This window comes from Podarcis gaigeae, assembly GCF_964106915.1.
Source record: "Podarcis gaigeae genome assembly, chromosome: 5".
Lineage (NCBI taxonomy): Eukaryota > Metazoa > Chordata > Lepidosauria > Squamata > Lacertidae > Podarcis > Podarcis gaigeae.
In genome coordinates, this window is record NC_139681.1 from 66,757,051 (window position 1) to 66,777,405 (window position 20,355).

A 20,355-nucleotide genomic window follows, 5' to 3' on the forward strand; every position below is an offset into this window, starting at 1 on the left:
TACAAATCCAATTATTATTTTTTTAAATGGCTAAAATGAACACACACAATATATATATATATATAAAACCCTACGAAAGCAAATATATATATATATATATATATATATATATAAAACCATAATTAAAAACCAAGATAACACCAACAAAACATTTAAAAACAAATTACTTAAAACTATTATCATGCGTCTGGATAGGCTTGATGAAACAGACATTATTTTAGCTCATCAGGTACCCAAAACAGTAAAGTGAAGGTCAATAGGCAATGAGTATGAGAGCACACTAAAAGGAATGACTCCTTGAAAATGGTTCTCTAAAATCCTGCTTCCCACGCCTCCTGTTTTGGGCAGATTGGTGCAGCTCATATCTGGATGCACTTCTGTCCAAAAATCAACAGTCCGGCATGTGTCATAATACCAGCACTTGCAATAATTTGGTTTGGTTTAGTGAAGTTAACTGAAGCAGTTGATAAATCTTGGAACTGCACCTGAAAAAAGTTTCCATAACTGCCAGGTAAACTGAATGGGAATTAAGTTCCTGGCACCACCCTCATATTCACCACAACTTTCCTCTACCACCTTCTATTTCTATAAGGTATACTGCCCTGAGCCAGGTTTCTGGTAGATTTTTCTAAACTCCCATTGGTTCTGCTGCCACTACAGATACTATGTACCTGAATATCTTCCCACCGCAATTGTAGCCAGCCAGGAGGCATGTGCGCACAGTATAACATTACTATCATATCATATCATACCATATCATATCATATTATAACAATATATTAAAGTAGAAATAATAAAAGGTTTTACAGTGGTACCTTGATTCTCAAACGCCAAAAACCTGGAAGTAAGTGTTTTAGTTTTTGAATGCTTTTCAGAAGCTGAACAGCTGATGCGGCTGTTGGCTATTGTTTCCGGGGCGCCTGCACCAAACAGAAGCTGCGCCTTGGTTTTCAAACATTTCACAAGTCAAACGGACTTCCAGAACGGATTAAGTTTGGTGCTTTTGTTTTTGCTATTTATTTTGCATTTTTGAGGCTTTTTTGGTTAATTTGTTTTTGTGACTGTGTGGAACCCAGTTCAGCTACTGATTGATTGGATGGGGGGGCTTTTATCCATTTCCACAGTCACACAATCAAACAATTACTATCATCAGTGAACTTAAGAGAAAAAAACTAATTTTAATTTTAATCATCTACAATACTGTCTTATTTAGTTTATAGTACAGTACATTGATTATTGCTTTCATTTTATGGATCAATGTTCTCATTAGATAGTAAAATTCATGTTAAATTGCTCTTTTAGGGGTTGTTTTTAAAAGTCTGGAATGTATTAATCCATTTTGCATTACTTTCTATGGGAAAGTGCACCTTGGTTTTGGAATGCTTTGGTTTTGGAACGGACTTCTGGAATAGATTAAGTTTGAGAACCAAGGTACCACTGTATTATCACTCAGAGTACAGAAACATATGGCTTTAGTTTTGCACTTTCTTCTTAGTTACTTTGGTTCATATAAACAATGACAAAGACAATGCTGACCCCTACTCTATCCAAATAACCCTGCCACCGTCCAAGCACACTCTTTCCCCAACCCCAATGGCTCATAACTCTCGACTGACCCTCTCAACTGTCTCCCACCAGTATTCAAACTCCTTTTCAAAATTTTACCCAATCACCACTCATGTCTAATATCCCAAGGACACACACTCTTCGCAACCACTTACCCCAATTCACATACCTTGGTTCTTGAATTTTGCAAGAATGTTTTGGAAGACCGTTCAACTTCCGAAACATTTGAAAACCAAGGCGCAGCTTCCGATTGGCTGTAGGAGATTCCTGCACTCAAGCAGAAGCCACGCTGGACATTCGGTTTCCGAAAAACGTTCGAAAACTGGAACACTTACTTCTGGGTTTTTGGCGTTCGGGAGCCAAAACGTACGAGTACCAAGGCATTCAAGAACCAAACTATAACTGTATTATACTTACCTACATTTAACACATATTACTCTAATGTTATTACATAGACACAGCATCACAGTGTTGCTTTTATACCCTGATTGTAAGCTTCCTAGAAACATGTGGCTGGCCGTGACTGGAACGTGGCTGCCTGACTAGATGGTTCATCGGTCGAGCCAGCAAGCGTGTTCTTATGCATTTATTGGCACAGGGAAGAAGTTGCTTCACAGTTTTCTTAATATTCCTACCTTGAAAAGCTGTGATGTGACCGACAATCATATATTTCAGTTCAAAATTTAGAGTCTGGATATTCTCCATCCTTTCTCTCCGAACTGCTGCTTGATAGCTTTCTTCCATCTTTCTAGTGCAGCATGTTTGCACTTTGTGCTGGCAGATCTGTAAGTTGGAATCTGTTGCAAGAAAAGAATAAATTAAAAACAAACATCCTCAGTGAGAACATCAACAAACAGCGCCAAAGATATTTCTAACAAGCAAAGTGATGCAGCTCGTAAGAAGTAAAATGTCCAGCCTTTCTGTACACTTCAAGGGCCCAGCGTCTGACCGCATTATGACTGCATCAACTAAATTAAGGAAACACCATCATATCCAGGATTACATGTGCTGCAGCCTCTGTTCAAAAAGGAGCCTAATTCAGGCACATCATTTGTGGGTGCATCCCTACAACCTGTTGATCGAGCATTGATGGAGCGGGTGCAGAATGCCGGGGCGAGACTCCTTATGGGGTCTTCGCTGCAAGATCACATTCATCCGGTACTATACCAGCTGCACTGGCTCCCGGTGGAGTACAGGATCAGGTTTAAGGTGCTGGTTTTAACCTTTAAAGCCCTATACGGCCTAGGACCCTCGTACCTACGGGACCGCCTCTCCTGGTATGCCCCACAGAGAAACCTACGGTCTGCAAATAATAACATCCTCAAGGTCCCAGGCCTCAGAGAGGTTAGGCTGGCCTCAACTAGAGCCAGGGCCTTCTCGGCTGCGGCTCCAATCTGGTGGAACGCTCTGTCACAAGAGACTAGGGCCCTGCAGGACCTGACATCTTTCCGCAGGGGCTGCAAGACAGAGTTGTTCCACCAGGCCTTTGGTCAGGGCGCAGCCTGACTCCCTCCTCTGGCAACCTGCACAGAATTTTGCTTAATCGGTTGCCATCAATTTGATTTTAATTAATTTTTATAATGAAATATTTTTAGAATGTGTGATTATTTGACTGTTTGATTATTTGATTTTTGTTAGCCGCCCTGAGCCCGGCTTCAGTTGGGGAGGGTGGGATATAAATAAAATTTTTTATTATTATTATTATTATTATTATTATTATCATCATCATCATCATCATCATCATCCATCCTGCTTTGCTTGCAATAAGATTAGATTACTTTGGCAATTTAATCAGCTTTCATTGTGGTTTGCTTGGAGGTGAGGAGGCTAGATGATGCTGTATCAAGGAACCATTATTCCACACTTTGTTGGGATGCTACTGAATTCCTCCTGAAAATAGCAAGCATCCTGAAGCTCCCTGTGTGTCCTCTTTACTATCAAGGCAAAAGCAATAGTCCTTTGAGCTGTGTATTCAATTGGTCTGCAACATGTGTTGAGTGTGTGCTTGTGAGTTGTACACATAATTTCAGGCCTGGCGAACTCAGCCTCTGTTGACTTTCGTATGCACTGAAATTAACCCAATTTCCATGGCTTTTGGAATGCCTTTGAAGATACAGGAGTTGTGAATTTTTTGAAAAGCACCTGTAATCAACAAATTACACTAGTAGGATTACAAGAAGTTTTGTAAGGAGAAATATATGAAGTGTTACAAAGCAGGAAAAAATAGAGATATTGGTTATGAGTTTGAAATGCAATAGGGCAGATGAGAAATGCATGCTAAGAGATTAGATTGGAAATTTTTCAGACAGGATTGATGGAAGTCAAAAGAATTGAATAAGATGTAAAAGTATGTTTAATTACTGTTCAAAATGATATGTTAAAAAACTAATTAGATGATAGATAGATAAATAGATAGATAGAAAGACAGACAGACAGATACAGGAGTTGTGAACTGGCCTACAGAAGGGGTGAATGGACAGAATGAGCTGCCTGCCCCTTAGTACGAGTGGCATAGCGTGGGTTGTCAGCACCCGGGGCAAGGCAAGTAATTTGCACCCCCTAACCCATGATTTTGCGCCCCCTAACCCCCAGATGTTGCGCCCGGTGCGGCTGGCCCCCCTGCACCCCCCACGCTACGCCACTGCTTAGTACAGTGGCACAATAACCTCCACACAGCCAAAATGTGCTACGGTCAAGTCAAGGACTGCCACTTTTGCAGAAACACCAGAGGCTGCATCTGCATGTTTGAGAAGAATGGGATCAGCTCACTAGTTTCACCTGAATACTTAGCCCCACATCTTACAAATATGTATACCTGGGAGCTGTTCAGTCTATTCGTTCTTCTTCAAAACAGAAGCCTAGGAAGAAATCCTACCAACAATTGCTGCAGTTTAGAGCCTAGTTCTTTTTCTACCCAGTGGTACCAACTTGAATAAAATATTGGGGGGGGGGCATATAAGCCCAACTCTGCATAATTGATCACAAGACATGCGCACACACCATTTGAATGGCAATGCCCATAAACTTTTTTTGGGGGGGGGGTCAATTATTTTATTGGGGGGGGGGCAAAGGGACCTCAGCAACTAGGAGTTGGCTCTTAGGTTTCTATTTATGTTACTTTTTTCATAAGTGAAGTTGCTAGCTTGACAACAGAGGCCTATTTCTGCCACAGAATCTTAAATCCATATCCACATATGATATGAGCAAGGTTAATGATATATATTTTTATTTTCCTGCTTCAGAAATCACTATATGTCCCCGGTTAAAAGCTTATAATCGAACCCCCTGTCTATGCCCATCCTATAATTTTGGCTTGGGATTTCTGCAGGTGTTATTACCTACAAATCATACACTGGGTTTGATGAAAATATTTATCTTCAGGAAAATGATTCATCTTCATAGCAAAACAGAAGAAACAGCCACAGAGACCTTAGCAGCCATTGGTGGCCAAGATTCTTTGCCCCATTAGTTTTCTGAACAAACAGACAGACGGTTGAAGAGAATGTCTGCAGATCCAGGGCCAAAAAGCTGCAAAGATTGTTCCTAAACAGAAACAGCACAAATCCTCTGAAAGCCAAAAGAACACCATGCAGAACACAAAGTATTTAAAGCAAAACATAAAGCAAGTCACAAGGCTTCTCACTAGGAAGCCTTTATGTTGGTATGAGCATCATACTGTGAGCTCAGAAATTTCATTTTTCTCAATACTAGCTTTGGGATGGAATCTTTTAATTACCAAAAAAAGAAACCCACACCACCCTAATCTAGGTTTTGGTACTCAACTTTGGCTGCTGAGAATAGTTAATGCAGCTTTGTACAGTCCCAAAATCTTAAATAACTCTAAAGAGAGCATTAAAAAAAATTCACGCTAGCTGATCTTAATGCAAAGCATACCCCCATCAAATAGGCATGGAGGGGGGGAGAGTAAGAGCTCAGACAGTGTGGCAACCTAAGGGCACACTGCATTGCAGCACCAGAGAAATGTGTACCAGATTTCAGAGGGTGCATCTGCATGCCAGCTTCCCAGGCTGATGGGTCAGTGCCATTTAATCACCCGCCTTCTTGCAGATGCCCCCTTTATGGGGCGCAATGAAACTATCCAAACAGCAGTCCTGCTAACCTGAAGAAGAAACTTGACAATAGTAATCTTCCCTCAGGCAGACACTCATTTCATGAGGCAACGGATTCCACACAGAATCTCAAAACACACAACGATGCTGAAGTCAGATAACCAAAGTCAGCCACAGCTGGGATGCAAAGCCACTCAATATGGAACTTGTTTGATTTTTTTTTAAAAAAAAACCCAACCTAATGCATGCAGTATTTTTTTAAAAAATAATAATACAGTTTTATTGGAAATACCACTGAAAAATGATATTACAATCTTTGAGTCACACCACATAAAAAATCATAGTGGAACTTCAGAGTTATAAATAATTCTATTCCCCAATAGTCGCAGATCAGACAGACAACAAGAATTCCCCAGGAAATCAAGTTAAAGTTTACTGGATAATTATAAGCACACATGGTGAAGCCTTATGCCCTGTAACAAAAAGAACCAAGGCCTCATGGCCCTTCAAGGAGGAGGAAGAACACAGGAAAGTGTGTAAATGAAACCGAAATAATTTAAGTGGTGCTTTTTTTCCCATAAAAATGTTTAGGGGTACTCTCATTTTCCTACTCATATTGAAACACTGCCCCTCAATGAGGCCAAACTTAGAGTAACAAAATGTTTAGGGGTTTGCGTACCCCTGCGTACCCCCCCCCCCCGAAAAAAAGCACTGCATTTAAGCTAGTGCAGTATTCTCTGTGCTGACTGGTTACAGCTCTATATGGTTTCAGTCAAGATCCTTTATCAGCTCTTCCTGGGCATGGTGGGATAATGGTAAGCAATGGTGACTCCGCTCCTTCCCAACTGGGACCTACTTTATCCAGGACCTAGGAGAAGCAGCAGGAAGGGGAACCATGGAGCAGGAGAACCATTTCAACAGTTCAGGCATAGGGTGGGGAGGCTGCCACTAAGACTGCACACTCAGAAAAATGTTGGGCCTCCTTTAACAACTCCCTCCTCTCAGCTGCAATGGTACTTTAGATTTTCAGCCCCAGTAGGGCAAAAAACAGGAGCTAGCAGAGAAGAATGTGAAGCGTTTCTTAAACAAGAAAAATATATCTGGCGTTAACTGGTTTGTAAATTAAGTGAGTATATAGAATTGGCAAAATTAACTTCAATTCTAAGATATCAATCAAATTAAAAGTTAAGAATGGAGTGGAAGTATTTTGAAGATTATATGTCAAAATATTGTTCTAAACATAACATGCTAATAGGCTTAGATTAAAAATGTAAGCGATAACAAAACCAACAAAGAAAGAAGGAAAAAACAGAATTTAACAAAAATAATTTATTATAGAATGCAAGGGGGGAAAGGTAGAAAGAAATATAAAGAAGTTGAATTGCTGTGGAGGGAAGTAGAGGGTGGGTGGTGGGTTTTAAAATTAAGTGTATAATTATGCAGCTGTTGTAATTTAGATATTATATTTTATATGAGGGAATCATTGGGAATTTTGGTTATTATGTTTATATGTTAAGTTTCAATAAATATCTTTGAAAAAAACAAAAGAAAGAAAAAAGAAAAATATATCTGGGTATACTGTAGCATTCCCTATAAGTGTTTAGGAAATTCTAATGGATAGTAAACTGAACATGAGTCAACAATATGACGTCATGGCCCAAGGCCAAGTTTCAGCTGTAGCCACAGTTAACATTACATAAGTAAGACTTTGAAAGATCACTCAGTGCTACTGGTATGCATTTATTTTCATTTCCAACTTACATCCTTCTCAAACTCCGATAGAAAGGATTCAGTTGGAAAGTTACGGAGATGCTAAAAGTGGGTATGCTTAGCCTAGAAAGAGTTGAATGAAGGGGAATATGTTAACATTGTAAGATTTAAACGTTAGAAAGAAGAGGGAAGGGTTTTTTCCCTTCTCCTTGAGTACTTTCTTCTTCTTCTTTCTTTGGTGATCACTCGTAGCCAAGTAAGATTGTCTTCCATAAACACGGTTTTAACAATGAGTCCGTAAGTGACTGTGGAGGCCAATTCTGGATCCACAAGTCCTTCCACAGTGGGGACATTGGTTTCCAGGCGGGAGGTGATCACAGTGTGGATTTGCAAAGCGTGCCTTCCTCTTAGCATGTTTCTCCCTTGTGTCCTGAGTTTGAGTGTCTTCAAAGCCCATGACAACAAGCAATGATACAAGGAGATACTGTAAATATTTACACAACTAAGTTCCATGTGCATTGAGACGTTCAGAAAATACTGTGAGAGAGACAGATCTCTGCTCCAATGATCTTACTGTCTAAATTTTGCATGAGTGGGTACATGGAAGAGTAAATGTTAACAGGGGGGTTGGAGATTCACCACTCCTGCCTTATGCCAGCAGTCATGAAATTAAAAGACACCTGCTTCTGGGGAGAAAAGCAATGACAAACCTAGACAGCATCTTAAAAAGCAGAGACATCACTTTGCCAACAAAGGTCCGTATAGTTAAAGCTATGGTTCTCCCAGTAGTGATGTATGGAAGTGAGAGCTGGACCATAAAGAAGGCTGATCGCCGAAGAATTGATGCTTTTGAATTATGGTGCTGGAGGAGACTCTTGAGAGTCCCATGGACTGCAAGAAGATCAGACTTATCCATTCTGAAGGAAATCAGCCCTGAGTGCTCACTGGAAGGACAGATCATGAAGCTGAGGCTCCAATACTTGGGCCACCTCATGAGAAGAGAAGACTGTCGCGTATTCCACGCGGCGCTTTCAGCAGAGACGCTAAGAGTTCCAGGTTTTTCCAGTGCAGACTTTTTAATGTGAGTTATATACAGGCATTTATAAAAGAAACAGTCCATACAGAGTACTTACAAACGAAGACTCTCCACTACAGCACAACCACCACACTACAGCACAACCACCACACCCACTGTTAAACAGGCTTTCCTTTTTAAAACAGGTGATAGCCAAACCCACTAATCACACTCCTGCTGAGTCACTCTGACTCAGCAGAGTATTGCATCATCCTGTTGAAGCCTGCAGACTTATCCAGGATCCTGCAAATCCCAACAAAGACTCCCTGGAAAAGACCCTGATATTGGGAAAGATTGAGGGCACAAGGAGAAGGGGACGACAGAGGACGAGATGGTTGGACAGTGTTCTCGAAGCTACCAACATGAGTCTGACCAAACTGCGGGAGGCAGTGGAAGACAGGAGTGCCTGGCGTGCTCTGGTCCATGGGGTCACGAAGAGTTGGACACGATTAAACAACAACATTGTGGCTTTCTACCGTCTTAGGCAAAAGTCTTTCCCAACAATGCCATACAATATCATATTTCTGACTGAAGATGCCAGCGGTAGAACAGTATATGCACCTAAGAGAGCCAGATGTACAATTCTGCCCTAGAGGGATTCCATCGAGCGATTGGGGATTGAGCCTGGCTCTGTCGTATTTGGAGGCTACAAAATTTACAAACAAATTAAGTTTCAGTTGGGCCATATGCTCAGCCATCCGTATAGACTAGCTCCGTATCTTTGCTGCCATCCAGAAATTCCACAGTATGTTGTTCCAGAATCAGTATGTTTCCCTCCTCTGGGGAGATGAAACCGAATCCCACTGCTTTAGGGTTGCCCTTAAAAATTATCAAGGATGGAGATTTATTATGCTTCCATGGGAAATGTAAGCGGTTCTGCTTCTCTTGAGTCACATTTTTGTCTGATTTAGCAAGAAGCTAGGCTGGAATTTGACACTTCCATTGATTTGTCAATATTCTTGTTGCCGTCTTGTTGTAGTCCCTGTAGTACTAGCTGTGCCAAGCAAATTAAAGAAACAATATTTTAATGCTGCAAAAGCACAGTTGTTTCCTTTGTCAACAGCAGAGATTTTGCTTGGGTTTCTTGTGCAGTTTTGCCTACAACACGCTTCCTTCTTTTGCCCCTCCTTATGCATCAGTATTTAAGAGCTAATTCATGTGATACATTTTGTCTGCATAGGATGCTCCCAGAGTTTTCCCAGATACACATTTATTAATAAGGATTTTGTGGGCTATCAAGCCTCATATAACCAACATAATGCTTAACCCTAATTAAAGCATGAAGGGGTTAAGACCATAGAGTAAACTGTCCTGCCAGGTTTAGCTAGGTCACTCCTCTTCACCTTGGAAGAAAGGGTCACCAAATTCTTTGTTCTCCATGTGAACCCTACCAGTAAGGAAGTCTCAGCTGGATGTCCAGACTTAGACCACATGGCTTAAGCAAGCCATCTTTGTGTTTCTATACGAATCATTTAGAAAAAATTACCATTTTGGAACCTAAATGATACTGCCAGACTTTTCTTGCTGCTGGATGGAAAAGCACATGAATCTGATCTTTGAAGAGTTTGTAAGTAAGCCATTTTTTAACATACTGAACATGTGGGAGTTTTTTTTTCTATACTTCAACTGGTTATTGTTTGAAATAAATATATACATTTTCTATTCTAAGGGAAGCAGGGAACTTTGGAAGCAAGAGGGTATAGGTCTAACAGCCTATATATTTCCATGTTTTACTTTGCTGCATATTTTGCGATTTTAAGTCTCTGCTGGAGTTCTGTCACCAAAGAGTGCTTGCCCCAAACCTGGATCTAGGTATCCAGGGAATTCTCCTATTTTCCAAAACCTAAAATTTTCCTCTTTTAACCAAAACACAGAAATCCACAGACTCTTGAGGAGAATGTCAACTGGTTTCTACTGCTCACAGTGGTAAGTTCAGGCTACTACAGCAATGATGGGAATTGCCCTGAGACACACCAGCTGTACTCATGGAGAAGTGGCCTCATTTAAGCCTTTAAATGGTTTCAGCCTAAGCTATTTGATGGACCCCCTGCACCCATATCAGCCTGCCTGCACACTGGGATATGCAACAAAAGGCCTCCTTGTTCGTCCAGCTCCTAGATCAGTGAGATTGGTGGCTGCAAGGGAGGAGATGGCCCTTCTGTGATGACTTCAGGTAAAGGAAAACATAAAGCATTCCCTCCCAGCAGATCTGCAGCAGGCTGCCATGCTTTCCAGCTTTTCAGAAAGCTTTAAAGGCATTTCCTACGAGCCTATTATTGATTCACGTCCTCTGGCTTTGGCTGCAGGTTGCTCATGGTGTGAAAAGTGATTTATCTGGCTCGCTGAGTTAAGTTTATTGGTTTTTACCTTAGCAGGAGAATTAAGGTTTCAGGGTTATTTTGTTCCATTGATATTTTGTAAATACAACACTAAAACACCGTGGATGGCCAAGCACTCTTCAGAAAGGTGGGCTGAAAATATTTTTAAATAAAGAAATGAAAATGGTATTTAATGAATTGGACTAAAATCAATCCCGTCCTACATCGTGTTTCCAGCTATGAAAACTGCCCATTGCCATCCACAGATTAGTTGTAATGACAAAGAAAGCTATAAATTTCACTCAGGGATTAGCCCAAGAAGTATTCCTGGATACCATGTCTCAGGTTGCATAACATATTGCCTTCAGGGCTGAGTAGCTATAGCCCTATTTGAAAGATCTTCGCAGAGTGTGAATGAGTGTGTGAAGTTCTGCCCACTGCATTCCTATCCAATTCATGGTGGGTGACTATGTAAAATGGGGGCCACCTTTACTCATGAAGCGCCCCCACTGTAAACCCGGCGTAATTTGGGTTCTAAATAACATTGTTCCCTTCACAAGTAGGTACCCTGCTTCACACAGCCTCTTTCCATGTCAAGGCGAGTGATGGAGAAGGCAGGAGTAGGAAAAGAGAAAATAGATCAGCACACTCAACCCTGCTTGCTGCTGCTGTGTAGCTTTATAGTCTCACAGCAAGTGTTTGAGTTTAAGGCCACAATTTATTGAGGTCTTCAGCAGCTTCCAAGCATGTTCTCATTGACTTGGTTTCCCCTGCACAAAAGAAGTGCCTTGTTTTATTCATGGCTAAGGAGGCTAAAAATGAAGATTGTTATGATGCCCTTCATAGAAATCTATTCTGTATAGGAATGAGGTCACACGCTCAATTGATTTTTAAGTTAGCTCTTTGTTGAAATTTATATTATATAGAATAAAAGGACCGTTGAAAAGGCCTTGGCTGGCTCTGTGTGTCTACGTACACGTAATGGATCGCTCAATGGCAATCCTGACTTCAGTGGGCCTTGGGATTGCATTTTAAGGACATCCTGTTACAAGAGCACAGCAGCCATTTTGGGCACCATGATTTCATGCTGAGATCTTGCCCCCCCCCCAAGTGTTTTCCACCCTGAAAAACACCACTTAGGGGAGGCAGTGATCTCATGCAGTGCCCCCAAACTCATGGTTTCTGGGTGCCGTGCAAGCCCAGCCAAGAAAAAGAGCATTTTTAGGACTCAGTGATCTCATGTAGGTCACATGACCCACACAGGAGGGAAGACTCGTGTCCTGGTTTTTAGGACCCTAAACGTTGGTGGATATGAAGACGTGCTCAATTGGAGGAGGTCAGATTGACGATTTATCCACACTTACCTTTCACCCCACGGTTTCCATGCATGAGTCCGAGCTCAAAAGCGAGCATGTTGTTGTTGTTTTTACTCTGGATCTTTCCCCATGAAAACCTCTCCTTAGCACTCAGCTGGAGCAAACATCAATTTGGGTTTCCACAGATTTCTGTTTGCTTTCATTGAGCTTTAAAGAGTGGGTTTCCGTGGGGAAAGCTCCAGAGCAAAAAAAGGGAGGGCTATCAGATTTAAAGCACGGACTGTGCCAGAAGTGAGGATAAGCCCCGAGTAATTACAACCCCCCCCCCAAAAAAATAACAAAAAACCCAGCTTGCATTTCACACAGATACTTGCACATCCTGCGTCAGGTTTACAGAAAACAAAAAGGAAGGGCTATTCACAGGGCAAACCCAACTGGAAGCTACATGGAAGGGTGGCAAAAGATAAGAAAAGAATCAGCCCTTTCAGCAGCAAAATAACCCTGTCAAGGCCCCTGTGCATTTTTGTATGAGGATGGATGATTTGAGAGAAAACTAAATGATATCAACAAAACTGCTGGCCTTGGATAGTGTCATAGCACTTTATCTTCTGAAATGCGCAAGATTCCTAGGCAAACACTATTTCTTTTCTAACCTTTACAACAGAGGCAGGCCATAAATCCCATGAAGGTCTACAAAGTCATGACATCAGTGCTGAAGAGTTCCATAACCTGGCTGTATTTTGGCACATACAAGCACCAGCCTTTAAATTGTCCCTGTGTTAGTGGTCTATAAAACAGTCAGGATTCTAGTATCTGAATTTAGACCTAACGCATAACAACTTTACACTTTTATATGCAATACCTCTGTGCAATATATGGATAGGAATGTATCTAAACTTCTCCTAGTTTTCCACTGGAGAAATTGGACGGTGGGGGTTAAGTAAGTTGGACAGACAAACTTCAATGGACACTGTTGTACTCTCTTGGTGGCTGCTGTTCCCAGAATGCATGTGGATGTAGCCTCACCCTGGAAGCATTCTGCGGGGAAGTAGAGGTTACTAATGTTTTCCCCACAATGTCCCAAAATGATGCTATGACCAGGACATTCAACAGGGAGAGTAATGACAGCTAATGAGAGCAGATCCATTGACTATACAGTGGTACCTCGGGTTAAGTACTTACCGTGATTCGTTCTGGAGGTCCATTCTTAACCTGAAACTGTTCTTAACCTGAAGCACCACTTTAGCTAATGGGATCTCCTGCTGCCGCCACACCGCTGGGGCACGATTTCTGTTCTCATCCTGAAGCAAAGTTTTTAACCCGAGGTACTATTTCTGGGTTAGCGAAGGTTGTTACCTGAAGCGTATGTAACCTGAGGGACGCAGGTGGCGCTGTGGGTTAAACCACAGAGCCTAGGGCTTGCTGAGTAGAAGGTCGGCGGTTCAAATCCCCATGACGGGGTGAGCTCCCGTTGCTCAGTCCCTGTTCCTGGCAACCTAGCAGTTCGAAAGCACGTCAAAGTGCAAGTAGAAAAATAGGTACCGCTCCGGCGGAAAGGTAAAAGGCGTTTCCGTGCACTGCTCTGGTTCACCAGAAGCGGCTTAGTCATGCTGGCCACATGACCCGGAAACTGTACGCCGGCTCCCTCGGCCAGTAAAGTGAGATGAGCGGCACAACCCCAGAGTCGGCCACGACTGGACCTAATGGTCTGGGGTCCCTTTACCTTTTTATGTAACCTGAAGCGTATGTAACCCGAGGTACCACTGTACAAAGTATGCTGTACCACCACCCACTCAGAAACTCTCCCTAATCTTCTCAACCAATTTGACTGTTCCCCCCAAGTCACCACCTGGTTTGTGGAGCCCCCACCCCCTTTTGCCCTGCCCACTTATTTCAAGCCAAAATCTCAAGCTGTTAATGGTGCAGTTTTTCTGGAATGTATAGTTTCTTCATCTGTGTCCACCCTCACCTCTATACACTATGATGCCCCCCCCAATAAATAGCTCAGTCTTGATGAAATAATATTTTCATATCAGGATTACACACAAACACAAACACTAGTCTGACGTGAGGTGGGCTAATTGGTCAGTTGTCAAATTTCTCATTTTCCCTGTCTTAAGTTCAGTATTGCACACTTCTGCATCAGTCTGTAATTTTAAAAAGTCCTCATGAAAATGTGTCAGTGTTTCAGTGTAAATTTCTCCTAAAATTCGCATTTTTGCAAGCAATTTCCCCTAATATAATGCATTTTATATTTTCTCCAATATATGCCTTTTTAAGCACCTTACCCCCTAATATTTTTGCATGTTGTTTGGTTGGAAAATTGCAGCACAAAACCTGGAGAAGTGTCAATTTCTAAGAATAGCTGTTTTTAAAAAGTTGTTTATTATGTCAGAAAGTGCAAACAGCTAGGCATTAAAATCCTAACCAAACCAAATTTCTTTCCATCCCTATGTCTGACTCAGCAGGGCTTTGCTTATGTGCTTATGGTGAGATCTTGTCCCCAGCTCCATCCTACAGGGAATGAGCATCATCTGGATATCAGCCTTGGGATGAATTACCTCCACCGTAGTTATCTAAAACACATAGAATGTTCTTTCTAATTTGTTGTCATAGTAAATACATCCACACCAGCAACTGGGCTAAGGCTGGCCTATGTGGATGCTCCAGGTGAACAGGAATTAAACATATTTGCAGAGGTAAGTTTCATCACACAAACAGCACTTGCAGCAGTTTTCACCATGAAGCCAGAAATATGTTTGCTAACTCTTCACAACACAGTGAAGGGGCAGCACCTATAGATATCATATCTGAATTGAGCAATACCAATCTGGAATGGTATGTTTAAAAGTTGACAGTACAATGCTATTGTTAGCATAGCTTGTGTGATTGGATAACCTCCAGCCTCCTAAATCCTAAAAATACACAAATTCCTGAAGGGAGTGGGATGTTGAAAAGGAATGGGATGTTCAGTCATATGGAAATGTTTTGACTGCCACAGCCAATAGCTCTGTTTATGCAGGTCAAAATTTATCATGCATCACCATTTGCTCTCATGGAAATGGACTAAAAATAAGGAAATTCGATTGGCTTCTTGGGTGGACTTTAGAAAGTGCACTTAGTGCAAACATGGGTGTGTAAACACAAGCTTTCTTCTTGGTTTGGTATGCACACTTAGCCCCCACCAGCATTAATGGGAATTATGCATGCATAATGAATGGGGAGACTAGACCCTGCATGAATAGGGCTCTTGTTAGTATAATGAATACATTTAACCACTAATGTTTAGAGATATGCTGAACTATCCGGCTTAAGTCATTTTCTGAACAAAGCTACCATGACCAACCAATACGGTCCAATTTAGAAATTATCTCTTACTTTCTGTCAAGTCTTTGATAGATTCTGGACTCCAAGGAAAGACTTTTACTTGTATTCTCCCAAAAGAATAAGCAAAATGGATTCTCAAAATACATTTGTGGAACAAAATTGTACAAAAGGAGTTGGGACAGGAGTCGGGGGGGGGTTAATAAAAATACATAAGACCAAAACCAAAGTCTGACCCATCCTTTAGGTAGGTGTCTGATTGAGGCATTACTGGAGTAACCAAAGTACATTGAATGTATCTCCGGAAATCTTAAATTAGAATTTGGAAAAATAATTCTACCACTGTCATCTGCAAAGAGACATGGCATATCACTGTGTTGTAGCTTTACCACAAGTCTGGCTGGGTAATCTGCTCTGTGAATTTTCCACAGGAAAAACAAAGAAACATCCTTATATAAGACTAAATAGAATTAATTTGGCACCACCACTGAAAAGTGATCTCCTCCCAGAAGCAGCAAAATAGATGCCATTTTTATTTAACTTAGATGTGCCAGATGGGAAGCACTTGTGCTACATATAAACCAAGTTTGCAGTGTTGCTGTTTTGTCAGATATTATTTGATAAATGCTCACTCGCTGGTTGGTGTTATGCAACACAAAAGTTAATGGCATGTGACATCCTCAAAGAACTCCTGCGTATACCACAAAACTAAGCCAGGCTCTCTTGCATTTCAGTAAAACTTGTGAGAGTTTGACTGTAGCACACGTGACTTCTAAGAAGTTGACACCTCTTTAAATGAATAAAAAACTACTGTTGTGGTAACCTGGTGTTACTTCTCACAGTCATATTACCACTATAACCCACAATAAAACTGACTGGCAGAAGATTCTGGACAAACAGAAGGAAGTACACAACACATAGTTAACTTGTGGTATTTACTGCGACAAGGTGCAGTGACAGCCACTTGTTTAGATGGCTTTACAATGGGATTACAGTCATGGAGAGTAAGTAAATGAATTGCTACTAGTCATTATGGATACATGCTATCTCCAGGATCAGAAACAATAACAGGGAATAACAGCAGGAGAGGGTTATTGCCTTGTTTATGCGGCTTCCTAGAGACATCTGGTTGGGCACCGTGGAAAACAAAGGTGAGTTAGACAGGCAGAGCTCGTAGGGATGGTAGCAAAAGCTGTTCACCTCCATCCAGAGTTGGAATGAATCTAAAATTAACTTGTCTTACTTTTCTTTTCCCTCATGCTTTAACAACCAAAGCTAGAAAACTCTTCCTGCTTCTAAAGGTAAAGGTAAAGGGTAAAGGGACCCCTGACCATTAGGTCCAGTCGCAGATGACTCTGGGGTTGCGGTGCTCATCTCGCTTTATTGGCCGAGGGAGCCAGCGTACAGCTTCTGGGTCATGTGGCCAGCATGACTAAGCCGCTTCTGGCAAACCAGAGCAGCGCACGGAAACACCATTTACCTTCCCGCCAGAGCAGGACCTATTTATCTACTTGACTTTGACGTGCTTTCAAACTGCTAGGTTGGCAGAAGCAGGGACCGGGCAACGGGAGTCACCCCGTCGCAGGGATTCAAAGTGCCGACCTGCTGATCAGCAAGCCCTAGGCTCTGTGGTTTAACCCACAGTGCCACCCATGTCCCTCAGCTTCTAAAGAGAACCAACAAAGGCTTACAGCAGAACAATTCCATGTGACGTGCTACCTAGGCAGCCAAAGCCATCCAAGAGGAAGTCACAAAGGTCCTATTTCTAATCCTTGGCACCATTTGAAGCTACATAGCTTCACCCACAAATAGAATGAAGCCCTGAGATGAGGAGAGGGTGGGCTGTAATATCTGGATTAGCACTGTGCTGATGTGCGGGTGTGGGGTTTCGTAGCTGACCATTCGCTTCAGTGCATGGAGAGAACATCGGGATTCCTTTTGGAAGCTGTCCAAACAATGTGCCTTAAAGACAGACAGTGATTAGAACATGCTGTCACTTTCACCTTGAAGAATCTGTGCTTTACTTTGTTGCCTGATGCCAGAAGGGGTGACATCAGCATCCAGGTGTTAAGATGTACTTGAACAAGGAGCTTCTTATGCCTTTGCTTTGGGATCTTTTTATTATTATTAATTTATTTGCTTTTCTATTACACGTTCTCTGCTGATAAACTACATACATAATACCTTCTACATATAATAATAATTATTGTTTTTTATTTTTATTTATACCCCACCCTTCCCGGTTCAAAAACCGGGCTCAGGATGGCTAACAACAAATTTAAAACACTTAATTGTAAAAGCAGCATAAAATACAGTATAAAAACATGAATAACAATAAAATTCAAAGTTCAGAAATTAATTTAGGGGAAATCCATCTAATAAGCATTGGATTATCACCAGGGCTGGCTGGCTGAATTAGTCCTACTTGGGCCAGCGAGGAGGCCAGGGGAGAATTAGCTGTGGGGTCTCAGAGCAGGTATACTAATACAATAAAAACAAAACAAAAATCTGCTTATGTACTTCCCTTCCACTCCTTCCATGGTTTCTTATCTAATCCCTTCCAAACCGCATCTTCTTGCTTCTCTAATTTTTTCCATTCTTCCTCTCTTTACCTCTTGTTATAACTTACACTGCTGAACTGCTCACATCCTGCTAGGTTAATTATCTTGTTATGATTTTTCATCTATTCTATATATAACTTCCATTCTCCCTTAAGTTTTCAGTCATCTCAATTTCTTTTTCTATTAGTCATAGCCGCTAATTCCACATATTCCAACAATTTATGATGCCGCTCATCTTTTGTTGAAATAGCATCCGTTTTCCACTTTTGTACAAGTAAAATCTGAGCAGTGGTAGTGGCATTCAGGAGGAATATCTCTGGGCTTTTAGGGAAAGATCGTTTAAACTTTTTTAAAGCTCATTATAAATTGTTTCCCAATACAGTGGGACCTTGGGTTAAGAACTTAATTTGTTCCAGAGGTTCGTTCTTAACCTGAAACTGTTCTTAACCTGAGGTACCACTTTAGCTAATGGGGCCTCCCACTGCCTCTGCGCCGCCGCTGCACGATTTCTATTCTCATCCTGAAGCAAAGTTCTTAACCCAAGGTACTACTTCCGGGTTAGCGGAGTCTGTAACCTGAAGCGTCTGTAACCCGAGGTACCACTGTATTCTTTAATCACACTGCAGGACCACCACATATGGTAAAATGTTCCTACTGTGTTTTTTTCACACTTCCAGCATTTATCACTCTGCGATTTCAACATCTTTGCCAACGTATTTGGTGTTGAGTACCACCTGTGAACCATCTTCAGATGATTTCCCTTTAAAGTATAGCATGCCATGAATTTCAGGGTGTTCGTCCATAGCTGTTCCCATTAAGTTTAAATCAATATTATGTCCCACATCTGTAGCCCACCTTGCTTTGGGATCTTAAGCACTTAGGACCAGGGGAAAGTTGTGAAGAGGCAGGAGTGGTTTGATATGGGAATATTCCACATCAGTACTGTTCCTTGGGAGGTGTGGAGTTTGCTATCCTTTCTAGTGCCAAAAGGAGATCCTTTGAAAATCAATTCTTGGGAGAGAAATATGGAATGAACGTAGGTCCATGTTCTGGGAATTACCGGTAAATGGTTTGAAAGAGCATATGTAGTCTTTGAGACCTGGACTACTTGCAGATCACCAAAGAGGAAACACAATAATTACTATAATTTAAATAGAAATACAATACATCTCATCATAGTGGAGGAGGACCGTGGCCAGGATTTGCTCAGTCCCCTGTCCAGGTGCTGTTGATGGGAAATGTCAAAACCACTTTTGTCCCATCAGTTACAGGACTGGGCTCCATAAAGTGTGACACATATGTGTCTACACAGGGTTGCTTCATACATTATATCTTTTATAAATTATTATACATGGCTGATAACTGTGTATGATAAGTTAGCATTTCAATCAACCCACCCACACAATGAATTCCCATTAGATATGACTAGTTCAACATGGGAAGCAGCTTCCATGCTGCTCGGAAGACAATCAAACTGTTCCCCTGATATAGTCCCTGTCCATAATCATGGATGCAGGACAGAGATAAGATCTGAACTCACATTCCTTAGATCAAAATTCAGTTTTCCATAACTGAACTTGAGCAGGAAATCAGACCACTATCACACAGAAACAGAAGGACTGAGGGCCTGGGCACAAATTACTTTTACCACCAGAGATTTGGCTGTTGACAAGTCAATTTTTATTTTGTTTTGCCCCTATAAATCTGCACACTAGGCTGAAAACTGATATAATAAATGTACCAAAGCGTTAACCACCACATAGGTGTTTATCAGGAGGAGCAGGGTGAGTGTGGTTCTTGGAGTGTGGCCCAAGAACCACACTCACCCTAGGCCATCCTCCATGCTGGTGGTAGGTGTGGCCACCCCATATTTTCTCAGGCACACACACACACACACACACACACACACACACACGAAGGGGACAGCTCCCCTCTCTTGGCTGATCCATACAAATCAGCTGAGAAGACTTCTCATCCCTTGGCCACTCATCAGATTCCTCTGGTGGCCAGAGAGGGCACTACTTGCATCTCCATCAGGGTCTGGGCTCTACTGAATCCAGTATCCTGTCTAGTCCCCCTCACCCATTTTGTCATAATCACCGAAACTGGTGGGATTTTGGGGGGTGAGGGGGAATCAGGACTTCAGTCTGAAAATTAGCCTCCTCTGCTCTCTTTCATACATTCATGAAATAAGAGCAACCAGATAAAACTGAATTCTGTATATTTGTTCATAACAAATCTTGGAAAGGATCATTTTCAAAAATAAAGCCTTGATACATTTTACCTGTGGCTTTGCACCACCATGATCTTATGCCAGTTCTACATGATTAATAATAAAAAAGCTCCTCCTAATTTCAATTAACTTTACTAATTTACAGTGCAACCATCATAGCAATGCCTTATTAGCACTGACTT

General features: G+C 41.6%; 1 protein-coding gene across 2 annotated transcripts in view; it reads right to left on the reverse strand.

Moving 5' to 3' along the window:
• The window catches only part of LOC310846064 (glypican-5-like), a 395,774-nt gene that overhangs the window by 352,873 nt on the left and 22,546 nt on the right, over positions 1 to 20,355 (reverse strand). For both annotated transcript variants that reach the window (XM_083742108.1, XM_083742107.1), the window contains exon 2: positions 2,202 to 2,363. In XM_083742108.1, coding sequence (XP_083598234.1) covers positions 2,202 to 2,363 — 162 coding nt within the window. The remainder of the gene's footprint in view (positions 1 to 2,201; positions 2,364 to 20,355) is intronic.